Source organism: Rattus norvegicus, chromosome 15 (assembly GCF_021556685.1).
Source record: "Rattus norvegicus strain SHRSP/BbbUtx chromosome 15, alternate assembly SHRSP_T2T, whole genome shotgun sequence".
Taxonomy (NCBI): domain Eukaryota; kingdom Metazoa; phylum Chordata; class Mammalia; order Rodentia; family Muridae; genus Rattus; species Rattus norvegicus.
In genome coordinates, this window is record NC_141548.1 from 101,196,728 (window position 1) to 101,217,137 (window position 20,410).

At 48.4% G+C, this 20,410-nt stretch overlaps 1 protein-coding gene across 4 annotated transcripts in view; it reads right to left on the reverse strand.

Moving 5' to 3' along the window:
* Abcc4 (ATP binding cassette subfamily C member 4) overlaps window positions 1-20,410 on the reverse strand; it is a 234,972-nt gene that overhangs the window by 30,869 nt on the left and 183,693 nt on the right. For all 4 annotated transcript variants that reach the window (XM_087584853.1, XM_087584855.1, XM_087584854.1 and 1 more), the window contains 5 exon segments: window positions 16,027-16,146; window positions 14,970-15,080; window positions 13,956-14,056; window positions 12,267-12,458; window positions 1,338-1,493 (listed from right to left, as the gene is read on the reverse strand). In XM_087584853.1, the coding sequence (XP_087440979.1) occupies window positions 1,338-1,493; window positions 12,267-12,458; window positions 13,956-14,056; window positions 14,970-15,080; window positions 16,027-16,146 (680 nt within the window).

A 20,410-nucleotide genomic window follows, 5' to 3' on the forward strand; every position in this document is an offset into this window, starting at 1 on the left:
CACAGCGGCTTGGCCCTTTCTCCTCTGTCTCTTCTCTGTATTTCTCACGTCAGGAATGACTGTGTGTGTGTGTGTGTGTGTGTGTGGTGGGTGTGTGAGAGAGAGAGAGTGAGGGGAGGAGGGGTGAGAGGGGAGAAAGGGGAGAGAGAGGGAGAGAGAAGAGAGAGAGAGGAGAGAGGAGAGAGAGAGGGGGGAGGGAGAGGAAAGGGGAGAGAAGAGAGAGAGAGTGAGTGAGTGAGTGTGTGTGTGTGTGTGTGTGTGTGTGTGTGTGTGAGTGAGTCAGTCACAGAGTGTGAAAACAAATCCGAAATAAAAGCCCCCAAAGCCAGCCTGGAGTTGAATCTACCTGAGTATCAGAGTGGTGGGCGGGACCAGGCTCCCGGGGTCCAAAGCTTTGGGCTGCAGACCTGTGAGGTCAGGCCCTAGGCTGCCTGTGGCTGTCTCACTAGAAGATAGTAATTACTCAGTAAAGACCTTCTGAATTATACTGGGTGAAACTATAAAGCAACTGGACAGGGAACTAAGCTAAAAGCTTCCCGGTGTATACGTAATCCAGGCCCTAGACACTGCCTAAACGTCTTCAGCTATGGGACAGCGAGGAAGAACAGACGATCAGCCTGGGAGGAAATGGCGACACAGACCTCTATCACCTCCTCAGCCACAGACTGGGGTCTGTGTGGAGCGCTCAGCCCGCCCTGAGGTACTTAGCCTCTATCCACTGCGTTTCTCAGTGGTGAAGGTGATGCCCTCACTGCCTGCCTGGAAGCACATAGGGATGCAGACCTTCCCTAGTCTCTCCCACTTGCTAAACGTCCAGATCAGGAGAGCATCTACAAAGTGTCTACAAGCTCTGCAAGTCTCCTGCCTCAGCGCCATGGAAGACCTTGCATGGAGAGGATTATCCCCGAAAGGGGGAAAGTCCCTCATCACGCTTACAACCATGCTTCCTTATACAGGGCTCTCGCTCACTGAATATCATGCACTTATCAATGGACAAGAGTGTAATGCCAGGGAGTCTGAATCCAGAGTGAATCTGGATATATTATTATAGACTCTTTCCCCGGTCTGTCTGTTGTTGCCCGTCTGTCTCTCTTTCTCTCATGTACATACGCACATGTATGCACTCAAAAATATCTATGGAAATACGTGTTGAAAATGTCTGCTGAAGTGTGCCCTACTGGTTAAAGGATTAACCCTTTCATCCAATTAGAAAAAAAAAAAACTAGCAATAAAATTAAAAGCAATTAAACCTCAGTGCTCCTGTAAAAGAAGCGCGCGCATGTGTGTGTGTGTGTGTGTGTGTGTGTGTGTGTGTGTGTATGCTGTAACTTGCATACCTGAGGTATGATTGACATTTTCTTCCTTAAATCGTGAAGTCCAATTTCAGTCGTCAAGATCTTATCAATCCAGATTTTCCCCTCAGGTTCTGACAACCTGAAGAGGGCTGAGATGAGGGAACTTTTTCCAGCTCCAGTTCTTCCCACAATTCCAACCTATAACGAGATCCAGGGGGAGGGGTTAAACGTTAACCATCTACAACCGGGCCTAGGTGAGCACGCTCACTTTCAAAGGTGACTTATGACGCTATCTGTAAAAGTTCCCAGCCTCAGTTCTGCTGGCCCGTGAGCAGGGCATTTCCTCATGGTGGATGCTGAACTGGCCTTGTGGGATGGCCACTAGCATGCCTGGACTGTCCTTTCCAGAAATGCATAGCAGCCTCTAAAGTGTGGCAATCTAAGATGTCATATCTTGGCAAAGTATCCCTGGGTAAGACACAAGAGTCACGTGAATGGCAGGGACAAGCTGGCAGCTTCCACAGTAGCTTATGAGAAGATGGCTTTTCATGGGCGCCATTTCCAAGGTCTGGGTTTGTGGGACCTTGAGAACTGCTTGGGTAATCCCAGAGGACTTAATTGCTTACTCTAGAAGGGTGACACATAACAAATCGTGTCTCCCAGCGTCCTACCTCTTACAATGAATTCACCTTTGATAGGGAAACTGTATCACTTGCGGTTATTAACTCTCTGGTTATATGTTGTGGCTCTAGAGAAAATACCTTCACGTTTGCAGACGAGGGTCTTAAAGAGCCAGTAACCAGTAGCCCAAACATGCATAATGAGACCAACAACACCACAAATAGTTCTTGCTATTTACGCGGGGCCTTTCATCTGTGCAGTTCAAAAGACGTTTTACAAACCAATTAATACTTATGATCGCCCCTTCTTCGTGTGAAGAATCATTCCTCTTATTAAAGTCAGAGCAGGGAAGAATGAAGTGTACTGACAATGAGATCAAAGAATCAATAGAACGCAGGTGAATATTGGTCAGGGGCAAACAACTGAATTGTAAGAAACTGGTTTTGGGAGTGTACGCTTAAACCCTGGGCAGGAAACTAGCCTTCTCTCCAGCGAGCTTGCTCAACAGGTGAGGGCATCCAAGGAGATGACATCATCCTTGTTAAAAGTCTGGAGTCGATGAACGGAATTCAGTGGATTAAAAAAAAACTCGCCATTTTTAACAATGAGGGGCCAAACTGAACTAGATGCTGGGGGTTTTACGTTGTATCGTTTGAAGTGTTTTCTAATACAACGGCCTTTCAGAAAGAGTGAGGGAGAACACCGTTAAGAAGGCTGGCTCTAGTCTTCAAATCTCCGTAGATGTTATCCACCGTATGGGCCACAGGAGCCTACACCTTGCAGAACGGCTGGATTCTCTACAAAGGTGTGCCTCTGCGTACACATGCATGTTCCTCTTGTCTCTGGATATTCGCTTATACAGACTGCCACACGTGAAGGCAGAGGTAGACCCATGTTTGTGACGTGTGGAAAACTGACGCACAGGTGAAAACCCAGAGTCCGTGAGGGACCGTCTGGATGTGGTCATAAAGACAGAGAAGGCCCACTGTAGTCTGTGAGGGACCGTCTGGATGCGGCCAGTCTACAGAACCATTAACTCTAAACCTAAGTGAGGATAACTGAAAGCAAAATAAACTGAACAGAAACGGAATACGTGCGCCTATGAAAGCCAATAAACTACAGTTTAAAAGATTTTTCTCCAGCAACTGATGGAGTTTCCACAGATGCCAAAGGGGAAGAAAGACCTTCGCCAAGTTCAGAGTCACAACACAAAGTGACACATGGAAATGAACCGGTTTTAGCTCTTTCAGTTGCCTGTTTCCCCCAATTTGGACAAGGTTCACCTCCAACAGTCACGGCAGCAACATGTTAGACTTTAGAAAAAGGTTACGTGTATGTGCGTGTTTGTGAGTGTGTGCATGAGAGCGTGGGTGCCTGAGGAGGCGGGGCCCTGGAAGCTGGCGTTACGAGCAGCTGTGAGCTGCCTACTGTGGGTGCTGAGCCACCTTTCCAGACCCAATGCGTCGGACTTTCTACGTGGATTAATTTCCATATCCCATGCTCAGTAGGACCAATATCCGATGTCACAGGCTTGGCAGAACCTGCATCCAATGTTCCACTCAAATTAGCTGCTGCTATGGACCTCCCCACAGTGTCTTAGCTTCTTCCCTGGCGAGATCCTAGGCTCTGGCTGCCCATCTTCCTCCCAGCCAGCCTGGCAACGAACTCCAAAGAGCCTCTGTTCTCTAAGTCGATTCCTTTGTTTTTAATTCCTCAGCGACCTGCTGAACGCAGGAGCCACATTAAAATAGAATAAACAAAAAAATTAATAAACAAACCCATCCCAATTAAAACCGGTGCAATCCATCTGGAAAGTAAACAAATATTAACCCTCATTTCGACACTCTTGACTTCTGTCAAGAGTGACGCTTCCCGTGAGGATGCACTTGAGTACGCGTATGTACATGTCTTAGCTGTGTGTTCCTAAGACGTAAACTCATATAATTTAAACAAAATGAAGTTAATGTGAGTGCTGTGGTCATTTACGGGTTCGTATAAACATCGAAGGCCCGTGGGATATAGTATCCGGGACCGTTTATTCAACAGATCTCTTACTTGTGGATGTTTCCACTGCTGACAAAATATTTTGATGCTATAAATGACATCACGTTAAGTAGCCTTGAAGCTACACCTTTCCCAAACAACCTTAATGATTTCCCTAAAATAAATCTTCAGGCACGGAACTACTGAGCAACGGGTATGAGCACTTCAAAAGGAGCGAGTCCTGCCAAGCCACCTCTGGAAGTGGTTTCTTGGTCTCTACTGGCAACCATCGCCTTGCACATCCCCACTCCCCACCTCCCCAATGGAAAAGTCACAACTTTTTTTTTCCTAGTCAGCATTAATTTGATTCCCCAAAGAAGGATCCTGTCCTCCATTTGTCTCTCACTAAGAGCAGGTGACCACTGGTGGCATCTTCCTCCTGTCTTTTTCTACTGGGCTCTCTGGGTACTCACATCTCAGATGCAGCCCTGTTCCTGGTGTCTCACCCAGAAAGCTTCTATGTCCCACTCCTGATCAGCTCTTCCACCCCTAGCACCACAGACACTTGGTCGTGCCTAGCAGGTGCCAGCGAGTGCAATTCCTCCCATCCAAAGTCCTTTCACACTGATTTCTACCTGCCCATGTCATGTGACGGACAGCACCAAACACCCCATCTGTCCCTCGTGCTGCCATCTGCACTCCTAACAAATGCCCCCAAAGCTGTTTCTTTAAACACCTACCTACAGTGGCCCCAGGACCATTTGTTCAGGACTACACTGGATTCTGCTGTATGCAGCTGCATTTTCTGTCATGTCTCAGGGCAAAAAACAGCAATTCCATGAGAGAGTTAAAAGTTCGTCTCAGGCTTGAGAGATTTATGAAATTATCCCGAAAATGTTCACATATATAATGTGCAAGTCAGAGAGGACGGACCTAACAGATAAATGCTATACTCAGGACTAGGACTGTAAGGTGGGGACAGCTGCTCCCTTTCTTGGGGCAGATGTATTATGTAGTGTAAGTGGCTAAGCCACCTTACGCCTTGATAAGGACAGCCAAATCCGATCATATACTTTAGTGTTGCTGTCTGCGCTGGGGTACTGCAGATGTGCGGTTCTATGACTCTTAGTTTTGCAAAGCAGAGAAGAGAAGGTTCTTAAGGACCTGTGCCCCGATCAGGCATACCTGAGCCTATAATTGTCAGAAAGGGACTAAAGCTTGGGTCAACCTCTGTGTTGTCCATTGTATGGGGAGCTCCCTAGGGTTGGGAGGTGGGACAACATTAGGAGACTTGCCAAGCAAAACACAGTTATTCACAGGGCAAACTGGCACTGTGGCACAGGGTAAGAGAGAAGATGGGTCATCTGGAAAGTAGAATAGAAGTGCTGTCCAGTCTAGGGCAGGCGCTGTCCAGTCTAGGGCAGTGAAACTACTTTTAAAACAATGTGAGTGTTGGGGTGGGGAGTGCGTCAACTTGTGTCACAACTTGTAAGACAGTGTGCTATCATTCAATCACCAGAGTTCAGGGTTGGGATGGGGGTAAAATCAGGTCATCAGACAGAGCAAACACATTTCTGACTGAGCCATCTCACCAGCCCAAAGATCACTTTTATATGCCATGAAGTAATGAGAAGAGTCGAAATCTGGCAGTTCGTGGGCTGGTATGTAAAAGACACTGCTCCCAGGGAATGGCGGGATGGCAGGCGGGGACAGTCTGTGACCGCTAGAAAGATGCAACTTCATGCCTCACCATGGGATCAGGAAGAATTTCATCACCTCATGATGGACAGAATTTAAAAATTAAAAAAGGGGGAGGGGGTTGGGCAGTCATGGCACACACCTTTGATAAAAGCACGTGGGAGGCAGAGGCAGGTGGATCTTTGAGTTCAAGGCCAGCCTAGTCTACAGAAGGAGTTCCAGGACATCCAGGGCTACAGGGAGAAAACCTGTCTGTCTGTCTGTCTGTGTATGAATGTATGGATACAGAGCGCACACACACACACACACACACACACACACACACACACACACACACACACAGTCGTGACTCTCATGTGCCATCCCAGGGGAGGGTGAGGTACCCACGGCATCCATTTTAAGGTATAAATGGAAGTTTCACAGAAATCAGGAAATTACTCATGAGATAGAACGCTTAACTGGGGAGCTCACTGAAATGCTAGAGTGTCTGTATCCTACCGAGTTCCTGCATGTGACCCTGCGTGCAAGTTTCTAGGCTCAGCTAGGACCAAGGGATGGGCAAGGAAGTGGAAGTCCCACACATGAGAGAGAAGAGGACTCTCTGAGAAAACGTTATGTAAGAAGGGAGAAAAGGTAGGAAACTAATATTTTTTGCGCATTATAGCGAGGCCCGGCACACATGTGTAAAAATGTATTATCGAAGTAATAGCTTTGAGCAAGAAAAAAAATAAAAAGATAACACACCCAAATCAATCTACTTCTAGAATTGGAAAATGCTTTCGAATGGCCCAGTACTCTCTCAGATGATCAAATCAACCACAAAATCACTTAAATGAAAAAGGCAGCCAGTGTTCAGAAGCTAACAGGAGACCTGAGGTGCTACTGAGTTCATTTTTGTTCTTTCCAGAAATTAGGAACCTGGTTAGTCACGATTACAGTTTCATTTTTTTCCTGTAACTTCTGGGGATCTCAGAGAAAGCCACTGGAAGAGAATGAACCTGTGGTCTTGGCAATTCCCCTAATCCAACACTGAAGGGGCAGCCAGTCATGGGGGGCTGGGAATAGATACAAAGAGGATCCCCACAGACACAGGTGAAAGAGAACATGGTACTACTGCCTCGGAATGTGCATAAACTAAGGCAATAGACATGGGGCTGGGGTGCACAAGACACAAGTCGAAAATGGAGTTATTACAGATATAATTCAGCCTTCAAATTCAACTTCCTGTCCAACCTTTCAGCATCTTAGGTAATCCTACGATTCGGGGTTTTTGTAGGATCTAAGAATACAAGTCTGGGGGCTATACATTGTTTTCCCAACTTGTTGAACAGAGTTCCTTATATAATAATCCATCTTCTGTGGCTTCCAAGGAAATTAAAGACACCTGCAAATTAAGAGAACTGCACCCGCAACGTCAGATCTGATAAGCACGTTGTCTGCAAGCAAGCAGACATCCTACAGAGCTGTCAGGACACCACCGAGAGGCTCAGCTTTCATCAGAGCGGACGCTCACGCTTTTACCCACACAGTCACCCACCCGGTCTTCAGACCTACAAGGGAGCCGTGGGGATAATTAGGGTCGGGCTTGTGCCAAGTGACTTGCTACAGCTGCGTGTGGCGTACCCTTTGGGCACCAAGTTGTACATTTATTCTTTCATGTCATAGTATATCGCTCATTAAATCACAACTGCGATTAGGCCATTAAATGGGTTGGTGGTGGGGAGAGTTTAAAGGAGCAGCTTGTGAAGTATTTCACACTCCAGGGCTTGGGCATAGCACAGGGGCAGAACATTGACCTTTCACGTGTAAATCCCTGAGCTCAGTGCACAGAAGCTAAGGGCACGGAGCGGGTAGGGTTCCCCATGCCCGTTCAGGAAAAGGGTTGTCTTGAGAAGTGTTTTGTTCAACTCTGAGGTTCTATCCCATACCCATCAGAAAGGCTAAGATCAGAGACTCAATAGACAGCGCGTGCTGGCTTGGATGCAGAGGAAGGGAACACTCCTCCTCCATTGCTGGTGGGAGTGCAAACTCGTGCAACCGTTTCGGAAATCAATTTGGCAGTTTCCTCAGAAAACTGGGAATAGTTCTACCTCAAGACCCAGCTATCCCACTCCTGGGGTTGTACCCAAAAGATGCTCCACTATGTTCATAGCAGCTTTATTTGTAAGAACCAGAAGCTAGATGTCCCTCATCTGAAGAATGGGTAAAGAAAATGTGCTACATCGACACAATGGGATACGACTTGGCTAATAAAATACAAAGACATCACGAACTTTGCGGGCAAATGGATGGAACATGGAAATGTCATCAGAACTTGAAAATATCATCCTGAGTGAAGTAACTCAGTCCCCAAAGGATATACATTAAGTCCTCACTTACAATGGATATTAGCCATAAAATACGGGATACCAACACTCCACTCCACAGAACCAAAGAAGCTAAACAAGAGGAGGGACCAAGGTAGGATGCTTGAATCACACTCAGAAGGGGGAAGTCCTAAGAGGCAGATGGAGGGAGGGAACGGGAAGGGAGGGGGTGTGGGAAGGAGAATGGGGGGTGTTTTGAGGATCAGGTGTGGGGAAGGACAAGAGAAATGGCTGGATGACCATGAAAATGAAATGAAATCTACAACTGACAGGGGTGAGGAAGTGGGGGGGCATCTCCAGGTCTAGACGGAGACCTGAGATAAAGGAGGCACCCAAGAATCAATGGGGGTGACCTTATCTGTGACTCACAACACTGGGGATATAGAACCTGAAGAGGCCACCTCCTGTAGCCAGGCAGGAACCCCAATGGAGCGATAGACACACAAAACTTTTAACTCAAAAATGTATCCTGTCGACAAGTAATGCAGGTACAGGGGAGGGAACAGAGACCGAGGGAATGGCCACCCAATAACAGGCCCAACTTGAGAACCATCCCATGGGCAAGCACCAATCCCTGACACTATTCATGGTACTCTGTTATGCTTGCAGACAGGAGCAAGTTGTCCTCTGTGAGGCTCCATCCAACAGCTGACTCAGACAGATGCAGACACCCACAGACAAACAGTGGGTGGAGCTTGGAGACTCTTATGGAGGAAGAAGGGCCCCAAAGGGGGTAGGAACTCCACAGGAAGACCAGCAGTGTCAACTGATCTGGACCCTTGGGGCTCTCAAAGACTGAATCATCATACAAAGAACATACATGGGCCTCCTCGCTCATAGGTAGCAGATGTGCAGCCTTACCTTCATGTGAGTCCCAAACAACTGGAATGGGGGCTGTCCCAAAAGGTATTCCCTGTACGTGGGATATGTTCTTCTAGCCCGGCCGCCTTGTCTGGTCTCAGTGGGAGAGTAAGCACATAGCCTTACTGAGACTTGGAGTGAGTGAGTGAGTGAGTGAGTGTGTGTGTGTGTGTGTGTGTGTGTGTGTGTGTGTGTGTGTGTTACCCAGAGGGGCCCCCACCCACTCAGAGGAGAAGGGGAGGGGAGAAGTATTTTGGGGGGTGGGGGATGACCGAGAAGAGGACATATAAAGTGAATAAGTAAAAAAATTAAATTAAATTAAAAAAATAAAATAAGTGTTTTGCTATAGGCTTCTTCCTGCCTGTACATCGCTTCTCATTCGCTCACATTCATAGCCAGCTGTCTTCAGTATGTACCACATGCCCTGCAGAATGCCAGGGTTCAGAATGTTCCCTAACCTCCAGAAGGAAGCCCCAGGACACAGTGAGCTATATCTAGAACTACAACTCTAAAACAGACAAACAAAAGCCTTTGGCAAAATACACGGACGCATTCAATTTGGTTACTTTGCCCACTACTGTGTCAAAATACCCTGAGAGAAACAGAGAGACAGGGTTTGCCTTGGCTAGTCCACCATAATGAGGCACCCACAGCGGCGGGAACATGAGGTAGCTAGTCACACTGCCTTCCCAGTCAAGGAATGCAGTGATAAATGCTTACACAAGCTCGATTTCTCCCTTTTATAAAGTCCAGGACCCCAGCTCAGGGAATGGTGCCGCCCACAGTGGACCACTCTCCCTGAAGGAATTAACTGAAGAAGATACCCGCTCCCTGCCTCCATACCACCCACAGGCATGACTAGAGATCTGTCTCCTATCAAGGTGACAACAATATATTAACTGTCACTCTCAACTGTTTCATGCAGTTCCTAAATTGTAGGAAAATAACACAAAATTCTCCATCATAACTATTTCAAGCACGGAGGTCGGTAGTGTTAATTACTTTGCCTATCCTCTCATGGGGACCTAGGTTGCTCTCTCGCCTTTGGGTCATGGCGAGTGATTCTGCAATGAACACAAGTACAGCTTGTGAAGGAGGAGACTTCCGGGGAAGCAGAGATAGTTTACCTGAATGAAAAGGGCTGGGAAGTATCCTCGGGGAGAACTTAGTGAGAGAGTTACGGACTCATGGCCACGGTCAGCCATGCTGAGGCTCTGAAACGGGAGAGCATTGGAAGAGACAGCTGCTATGTAAAGCATAAATGCTCACCCCGAGGGGAGGGAAAGGGACACACTCTTCGAGTCCGGAGGACAAAGGGAGCTTATAATTCTAACACGGTTTCCATGGTGCTGGCTCAGTAACCCCTGCCCTACCTGCCAGGGGGAATGAAGGCAGGCACTAAGCAGGACCACAAACTTGTCTTTCGATGGCAAGGGGGGGGTCAGTGCTGGACTGTCCTGGTGCTGTTTGTATGCTATGCTAATTCTGCTTCCTCAAGAGGGGCTGCCCTACCACCACCACACGTAAGTGATCTCACGGGAAGCTTCTCCCCATTTTCTGGCCAGTAAAAGCGAGGGCCTGTGATTGGGGGGGATGGGACAGGGGGTCTTCGAGAGTATAGGCTGGTAGAGAGGAGAAGAGGGGAGAGAGGGGAAGGAGAGGACTGAAGAGGAGGAGGAGGAAGCCGAGATGGAGCAGAACCACGTGGCCAGGAGAAACCGCAAGGAGCAAGGGGTCTTACAGCTGGGGAATAAGATAGCATAGTGTTCAATCCGCCCAACCTGGCCTTATAGCTTATAATTATAATAACCGGATCGTGTGTCTTTAAATACAGGCTTATTGGGGTTGGAAATTCCAGCAACAAGGAGGAGGAGCTGCAAGGCCTCAGCAGTTGGCTATCAACTGCAGCTGGGGAGGAGGGAGAGCTCACGGGGGGAGCACAGATTGACTCAGAGGCCAGGATAGCAGGTGCACGTTGTGGGGAGCTGGGCTTTGTGTTTGGGAATGTGCTACTGTGGGGGGCAGGGGGAGCCATGACTGGAGAGGCATGTGGGGAAATGCTTCTTATTGCCTGCTTTGTTACGGTCGGGTCTGCCCAGAGTCTTCTCTGGCCCAGGATATGGGACATGAGAACCAGAGCTATTGCAAAAGGGGCCCTCACTGGCCAATTGGTCTGCAGCTTTCCAACAGCACAGAAAACACTGTAGCCTGGCTTTTGACTTCTTTGTGGATTCTTCTTTCTTCTACCCCTCTCCAGCCCTCTCCTTCCACCCTATAAACCCCTAACACTAGGTAGAAGCATGAAGGGGATGACTTCCTGCTGATTAGGGATGTCAAGCTCCTTGGGGGAAAGTTTGATCCTTGTCCTCAGGATAACTAATTTCTTCTTTTCGCCTCTTTGCAAACTTACCAATAGCAACCAGCAGCATCTAAGCACTGACCGGCCAACCAGTCCCTTCTACTGGGGTCCTAGAATTTGTGTAGCCTCTGAAAAATTCCCAGAATTCCAAATGTCGCAGTCCCAGAAACTATCTGCAGCTGGCAAAACCACACCCTTGCTAGAGCATGAGATAAGCCATAGTCAGCTGCTGTGGCTGATCTGAAGCTGTCCCATATCCCACACGTGGGATTAAAACAAAAGCATATTCCTGTAGCGCCTCTCTCTCTCTCTCTCTCTCTCTCTCTCTCTCTCTCTCTCTCTCTCTCTCTTTCTCTGTGTGTTTTAAAGAAAACAAAATTACAAAATTCTTACTACAAACACCTGCACATTTTCGGCACATCTGTAATTTTGTGACGGGCTGTGTTCATAGCTAGCCTGGGCCTCATGCAGCCGGTTGGTTATGAGTTGGATGCACCTGGGAGGAAAGCAAGGGAGTGGGGCACCAGGAGAGAGGAGGTGGGTGGGAATGGAAAATGGGATCAGAAGAAGGCATTTAATTCAACAGCAGAGGAATAAAAGCAGCAGGAAGGAAATCCACACGGGAGCTTTAGGGAGGAGGACCCAGGGCTAACTTCCTAATGCCTGAACCATTCGATCTGATATATCATCTCTTGGGCATATCGAAGGCTAGTCCGGTGATATCCCAGCGGTGGTGCAGAGGGTGCCTCAACCCAGGGTACTTGGCTGTACAAAGGAAGACTTGTCTGCTCCTCAAACAACGAGAAAGTTTTGGGTAAAAAAAAATTCAAAACCATTACATGATATCCAGAATAATTGAAAATGTTAATAACCGGATATTGGTTTTTTTAAAGAGAACTATTAGTTTCCCATCACAGGGTCGGTTCCCTAAGACTTGTCGACATTGCCACTGGACCGACTGGCATCCGGAGGAACAGAGAGTCTCATTGTCAGATGCGACAGATTCAACAGGAAATTCAGCATGCACACGTGGCCCTGCATCGTTAGTTCAAAGCCTAGCGGGGCAAGCCGCGTTAAACCAACCTTTTCTCGTGACTTGATGAGTGCGGTCAGGTGCTTCAGAACAAGGGGCCCGTCCAAGCTGTAGGTGAAGTTCACATTGTCGAAGACAATTACTCCTTCGTGGGGCCAGCCTGGGGGTGGGCGCTTCCTGCATTCCCAAGGCGCCTCCTTCTCTAGGTCCGTGTATTCAATCACCCTCTCCACAGAAATCATCTAAGGGAAGAAAGGCATTCACATGGTCAGGGCTGGGAGCTTCGTCGAGGGTACATTTAACCTGCACACAGCTGGGCAAGGTAAAGCTTGGGTCTTCACACTGACCGAGACTACTGAAGGCCGTGACGATTTATAGTCTTGCTCAAAATCACCCAACAGCTTTGCATAGAGGCAAGCCCTTCAACTTAGAACACTGAGTTAGAAGAGCGAGGGGAGGGGCTGCAGAGATGGTTCAGTGGGTAAACCGACTGCTATGCAAGCATCAAGACTTTTGGGTTTGGATCCCAGCATCTGAGTCTCAAAATACGAAGTGAAGGATGATTGAAGAAGTCACCTATACAAATTTCTAGCCTCTGTGCACGCATGCACACACACACACACCCTACACACACATGCAACATGCATGCGTAGCAAACACACACCCTACACACACACACACACACACACCGTACACACACACACCCTACACACACACACACAACATGCACACGTAGCACACATACATACACAACGTACACACACACACACATGCAACATGCACACGTAGCAGACACACACACACATACACAACCTACACACACATACACAACCTACAGACACACACCCTACACACACATACACACACAACATGCACACATAACACACACATACACACACACACGCAACATGCACACGTAACACACACACACACACACACACACACACACTCGATGAAAGGGTTTTGTAAAATCAAGAGTTATGACCTTTCAACAATAACCTCTTGCTCCAGAAGGAAACTCTCTCTAGACCAGTCATCACCCACACCTTCAATGTTCCCTGTAACCATTCCTATCCTGTGGGAGGGGTCGAATGGGAGCACCTCCTCACATTTGCCATTTCTGCCATTAGCGGGAAGAGGAAGCAATTCGCATGTTGAGCAAACCTTCTGCAATTGCCATGACCTGTTACCTCTGAGAAGCACCTTAGAGATGGGAGCTTGCCCTCCCGGGAAGGAACAGCAGTAACCCTGGGGCCTCCTGCCTTCTACTCCAGGCATGGGAGAAGAGAGACTACAACTAGTGATGAGCGGGTAGGAGTGGGGGAGTGGGGAGAGCTATTAATTAAACAAACAACCTCAAAATACTGAATTCTTCTCTTACCAAGAACGAGGAATTACCCATTAAGAAACAAAAATAAACAGGCCTCCGAGAAATTAGCTTATATCCTCTCTAGGATTTCAGAACTTCCCTCCTACAGAGGCATTTATTACATTTGAAGACAGCTTGTGATGAATCTAAAACCTGCTGACATGGCATACATGAGACAGAGGGGGAAAGATGTATACATTTTACTTTACATTAACATTAAACAGATGGAAGCGGGATCTGAAAAAAAAAAAAACCTCTGTTAGCCGCGATGCAAAAATAACAGTTTTAATATTTTACATAAGAATCGCTTTTATGTCCTTTAACGGCACGGAGGACTTTCAAAGGCTGAAGACTTTCAGATAAACATTACCATATTCTCTACTTCGGCGCTCTGTCTCACAGACCACTGGAACATCCCCATGAGCGTGAGGGAGTAGGACAAGGCCAAGCCAACCTGCCCAGCATCCAAGGCTGTGGGGGAGGAAGGAGAAACGGCAGTCAGTCCCAATGCTGACAGGAGCCTGCTGCCTGCTGCTACTCTACCAGGAGGACCCAAGGAGTCGTACGCGGTCGTCGTCCTTTAAACTTCCACGTATCGACTGAGACTATGATGCAATTTTTAAAAAACCCATTAAGAGTTCTGGAAGACTATTAGATGAGTTTACTGATCCCAGTTGGACTGGCGTACATTTAAGAAAGGGCGCGGCGTGTGTGAGGTGCAATGCCACTACTCAGGTTCGTCACCATGGTTAACAGCCTATTACGTAATCTCACTCTCTGTGTCAGCCGCAACCACAGCTGGAAACCACTGCAAACAAGATGATGCTTTCTAAGAGCCGACGCTTCTGGAAGTAAAATACGACTCCCCTTGTCCTCCGAATAAACAGTGTGACGCAGGTGTCACTGCGGAGAGGTTAGGCATGGCAAATTCACGCAACACATACTGACACCTGCTCCTCCCGTGCCCGCCTGGCTGGGAGCAGTGTTCTGTCCTGCCGGTCGTCTCTTTCACCCGTGTGCACTGGTTTATCCACAAACGGAGAACTTCTTGGGCTCGAGTACAGAGAGGCCAGGGCTGGACAAAATGCTAACATCAATCTCGGTTCTCATCCCCTGGCTACCAGAGCAGGAATCTTCAAAATGTCATCTGTATAGACCTCGGCTCACTCTAACAAAGATAAAAAAAAGAACCTACACAGACCATCTCACTGGGCTGCGCTACGTGACCCTATCCGCCCTGACACGTAGTAGGAGCTTTAACACGCTTTATTAGAACCACGCCGAATGTGCCATTAGACAAGGTGCCAAGAGTTTAATTTAATAACTGTAAACACGGCTATAAATTGTAATCATACCGTAAATAGTTATCCACATCTGCACTTACTCTTTGCCAGAACCAGGGACCCGAAGGCAACGACGATGACAAAGACGGCGCAGATGGCGTCCAGACGCACGGCGAACCATCTTGATGTCGTCAGGAACAAGAACCAAGCCTCTGCATTGCAAACCAGAACAAGCAAGGGCGAGTGAGCGCAGAAGCCACTGACCTCGGCGAAGAAGCCACGCTAGGTGTGGTCGAGATGGTGGGTACTGAGATGCTGGCACACAGTAGGGCAGCAAGGTCACGTACTCAAAATGTCTAGGAAGTCAGGAAATGGCAGAGCAATGTCCCAAACAGTACAGAGGAAAGAAAGAAAGAAAGAGAGAGAGAGAGAGAGAGAGAGAGAGAGAGAGAGAGAGAGAGAGAGAAAGAAAGAAAGAATTGAAAGACCTGATGAGGGGTTGGGGACTTAGCTCAGTGGTAGAGCGCTTGCCTAGGAAGCGCAAGGCCCTGGGTTCGGTCCCCAGCTCCGAAAAAAAAAAAAAAAAAAAAAAAAAAAAGAAAGACCCGATGAAGGTATATATTATGATATATCATCATAATAAAGAAGGTGGAGAAACAGTCTGTTTCCTGCAGTGCTGGGCTATAATATAAAGCCCATCAGCTTACAGGTTGACTGCTTCGGGTCCTACAGGAAAGCGAACAGCAGCCAGTTTGCTTCTATTCTATCCTTACTTGAGTGCACTGCACATCCTGGGATGGGGACAGAACATGGCTTAGGAGCTGTATCTGAATGACCAGCATGTTACAAGACAGCCACGTGTAGTTTTAAAAGTGCCTCCGAGTCATCGAGACACAAAAAAGGCCGGGCCTTTTGCAAAAATACATCTGCTGACCCCAGCCATAACCAGAGAACCACAGGGCACAGAGGTGGAAGGATTGGGCAAGCCATTGGGGAAAGCCAAGCATGAGGAGCAGTTCTGAGAGGGTTTGGAGCCTAGGGGCAGAGGCAGAAGGCTCGAATCCAAGAGTAGTCAGAGGTGCTGGTCAACAAACTGGCTGGCCACAGGGCTCCACAGCGGCTACCAGCTTTTGAAAGCACCGCCATCAATGTACAGACCTGAATGCAAGTCCTGGTGTGCATCAAACAGCTCCTGACACCTCTCTTCAGCCTTATAGGCACGGATGGTCCAGAGTCCCTGGAGGGAGGATGATAAATGGGAGAATACCGGGCTCCGTGCTGTGTGAACATGGAAGGGGAACAGAAAGCTCAGTGAGGCTAGACTCGTGGACTCCCCTATTTCCTGTGCTCCACAGTGAGGTTGGACGCATGGACTCCCCCAACCCCCACACTCCACAATGAGGCTGGAACATGGACTCCCCCACCTCCCGTGCTCCACAGTGTGTACCATGCAGTACTCTTGGAGCTTCCTAAAGGGCTCTGAGCTTCTGAATGAAACACTTCTGGCAACCCAGAGAAGACCCTGTCCAACAACTCTCAAACCCTAGTCAACGACGCCTCATTTTCAAGACGGAAGGGAGTGTTTCAGTTCAGTCCACCGAAGTCAAACGTGGTCGCCCCGTTCCTTTCACTAACTCATCCTTCACGGTCTTGCCCTCCCCGTACTTCATAGCTACTTCCTTGGAAAGAAATGATTGCTAGATTGCTGGTTAGGAGCTGGCAGGTGGCTGTTGTCCCCCAGTAGTTAAGAAAGTACCTCATATGGCCAGCTAGACAACGAGCAAGCCAGGGACGTACAGGCTTCTCTGTGCATCCCAGAGACGCTTTCCTCTTCCCAGTAGCCTGAGAACAGCCCTGTATGGCTACCATGTGCCTAGCACTTGTGCCCATACCACTGGCCCAGAGGGGTCATCGTTGGCGTGGCCTTGACTTTAGTCTCCTGAGCCAAAAGATCTCTTGATGCCTGTCCAGTCGGAAACTCATCCTCATGTCTGAGGCTAGGAAGACACGCTCACAGTCCTTGCTTTTCCAGACATACACACACAAACATACACCCCCCCACTCCAGTCTCAGCCGCTTCTTCTGATCAGAATTTAAAGCACGAATTCCTCTTTGTCCATCTGTGACCGTGCAGGAATATATGTCCCGTGGCTGCGTCTCCAGAAGACTGCATCATGACCACCAGGTCCCAGCCTACCTGGGCTGCCCCCTGACAGACACCAGTAGTAACCTGACAGGCTCACTCTGCACTGAGGATAGGACTGTACTGGGGCCAGAGGAGATCAGGAGCCTTGACCCAGTGAACCAAAGCGTCATTTATGTCTCTTTTCTTTTTTTCCTGAAAGAGAGCCTCATGTAGCCCAGGCTGGCAGCTGGGTAACCTTGAACTAGTCCTCTTGCCTCTACTTCCAGAGGATTGGGACGGCAGGTATGCACCACCATGATAGTTTAATGTGACATTGGGTGTTGAACGTGGTGTTTGGTGGGTGCTAGACAAGCACTTTACCAACTGAGGCCCACCTCCAGCCCCTGTACATTCCTTATGACGGAAGCACTCCTCAGTCATACTGCCACATCTGCTGCTGTAAAAATTAACAAGGAACGTTTTCTATCAGTTCCCGAGAGCCGGATCCACTCGTTTCGGCTGCTACTCTGCCACGTGGTCCACAAGCCACTACTCCCGGCTGTCTCCCTTTTAGCCGCCCTCTCTGAATGGTCCCCTAGGTGGTAGTTACCACACACACACACACACACACACACACACACACACACACACACACACCCCTCGTTCTGCAGGCCCTGCTCGCTCTCACTCCGCTAGGGCAACAGGACCAGATCCCCACACACCATTTCTTTCACACACTGTCCTCTTTTGCCCAGTAGAATCAAAGTTCCAGAAACTTGTAATTTAGCAATTAGATTTCCATGTTAAATTCCCAATCCACAATTCATCCGCACAACAGAATCACTGCCGACTGAAAAAGTTATAAACCGCCCACCTAGACAAGATAAAAACCGATCCAGTTCACCCAAATCTGAACCAGCCTCCTCCGTAGACTCCATCTTGATCCCCCTCCTTCCTCCTCTCTCCCGCCTCACAAAAACTTTGTCCCCGCCCCGCTCTCTACTGTCCAATCACGTATCGCCTTGACATCAACCTACACATATCGGTAGTCTTCTAGAGAAGATTTGTTGGTAAAGCATGGAGAGTCTGGGAGATGTGAAATTCATCTCATGGGTGCACATAGTTTATCAAATAAGCAGAAACAATCAAGAGGAAATTCACACTTGGGGCATCCCTGTGTCTGTCTGTGTGACCGTCTCACACCCACATGCTCACTGTGCACACAGCCGCCGGATGGACTGGCGGTGAGGTGTGTGTCAGGGTACAAATGCACCAAGGTGAAGGACCACCCTACCCTGTAGGTCGGAGCTCACTGACGTTTAATTGAGGAAGAAATACTTTCCCAAAGACAAGACACTGGCGTCGGAGACAAAGGCCAGCCTCCTCAGGAATGTGTAGCTGCCCGCTTCATTCTCCCTGATGCTTTTCCTGACTCGGTGCCCGATTGTAGACAGTGTGTGAAAGAAGACTTTCCCTTTGATATTCCTTTCAGAAAGGAAACATTCCCTGAACAAACATTGCCGACCAGGACTGCTGCGTATGAAGAACCCCAGGGCAATTTGGGGGTGGCTTTGAAGGTAGCTGTACCTTTAAAGAGTGAGCCTATTTCTTCTGTGCCCTGTTTATCTGCTTAGGGATCACGTTAGTTGGGTAAACTAAGGGCTGCAAAAGCAATTAACTAGTTCACCTAACTGGCACGCTACATTCCGGGGGCCATCTTGTCTCTCCCCACGAGAATATCTTGAACTTGACTCCACGGCACGGATGTGACCCATCAGCCATCTCAGGAAGGCATCATCCTACATTTCTTACTGTTGTAGCATTTTCCAGAACTCTGAGGCTTCTCTAGGGACACAACCTAAGGGACTATGTTTCTTCTCAGAGAAGAAGCACAGAGAACACCTGCAGGCCGAATTCCTGCCCTGGCAGGATGCCTTCCGGATATCATGGAAGACTTGTAATAACTGGTTTAACTTTCTTCTGTACAAAACTCTATTGCCATTGGTAGTAGCCAGCAAGGATTTCTAAGCATTACCTCAAGCAATGAGACCCCTACAGGGCAGGGATTAATCATACTCACAAAGGGAAGAGCACACTGGAGGTACTCAGACCACTCTATGCAGCTCTGTCTTAGTTCCAACATCCTTTTCTTCTGAGCCAGTGTCTCAAAAGGAGAATAATCCGAGTTAAGAATGCTATGAGTCACTGGATGTATTTTTCCCTAGACTTTGTCACCAACAGAGCCTCCAGGTCTCGCTCTGCTAATATCTGGGTCAGCATCTCCGATCCTGGAGTTACACCCCCCCCACCCCCCCCCCCACCCCACCCCCCACCCCCCCGGAGCTGGGGACTGAACCCAGGACCTTGCGCTTCCTAGGTAAGCGCTCTACCACTGAGCTAAATCCCCAGCCCCTGATCCTGGAGTTCTTATGGAGCAGCTGAAGGTGAACAATGGTGAGGGGAGTCTGACATGGAATTCTTTAGAAGAGCGGACTCCAGGATCTATGTTCTGAAAATAGGTGGCACAAGTTAACACGCTGATAGCTGGATGCCCATGGCAGACATTGCTAATGGATCACAGCATCCTGATAGGAATGGCAATATGCCTTTACAGTGTAGGCACTACTAAAATGACAGGGTCAGCTTGTGACACGCATCCAAGTACTGTTGTGGTTTGCTGCAGTTGTGTACCAGCCAGTGGCCACTGCAATGTTTGCTTTTACAAACAAACAAACAAGAACAACCCCCTCCCCCAAACAAAACAAAACAAAAAAGACATTGAGATAAACTCTCACTAAATCCAACTGTGGTTCCAGAAGCAGCTATGGAGTGCAATCTGAAAAGGAACTCTGGGGCTCTAACAATTTACTGCAGCACAGTCCCTCACTCTGATGGTTATCATAAGGCTTACTGCTACAGCCAGCTGGGACGCTGCAAACCCAAGAATCCAGCAGGGGCCCAGACAGAGTTATGAGCATTTCCAGGTCAGAGCTATACCAAGGTATGTCTTGGGCATCAGGAAGGAAAACTACACAGATTTGGAAGAAGAAGGCTCAGGGACTTGGGACCCTGACACGAGTCTATGCCACAGTGTTGCTTGTGGGATGACCGTCCAGCCTTTCTCTGAATGCTCGCGGCTTCCTTCTCCACAGGACTTGTGAATGAGAGACGTGGGGGTGCACAAAGGAGGGTCACCCAGCAGTGCCACCCCTTTATTCTCTGACTTCCAAGCCCCATCTCTATGACCACCACATCAGCGCTCTAAACACTCACTGCCTCACCCTGAGACGTGCGTCCCAATGTGGGACTCACAGCAGTTTAGCTGGTTCGCCCCGGGACTGGCCATGTTTCAGTAGCTTTTGTGAAGTGTCACCTGCTCTTCTTTACATAGTTATGACAAATATCTCTTTAGAATAT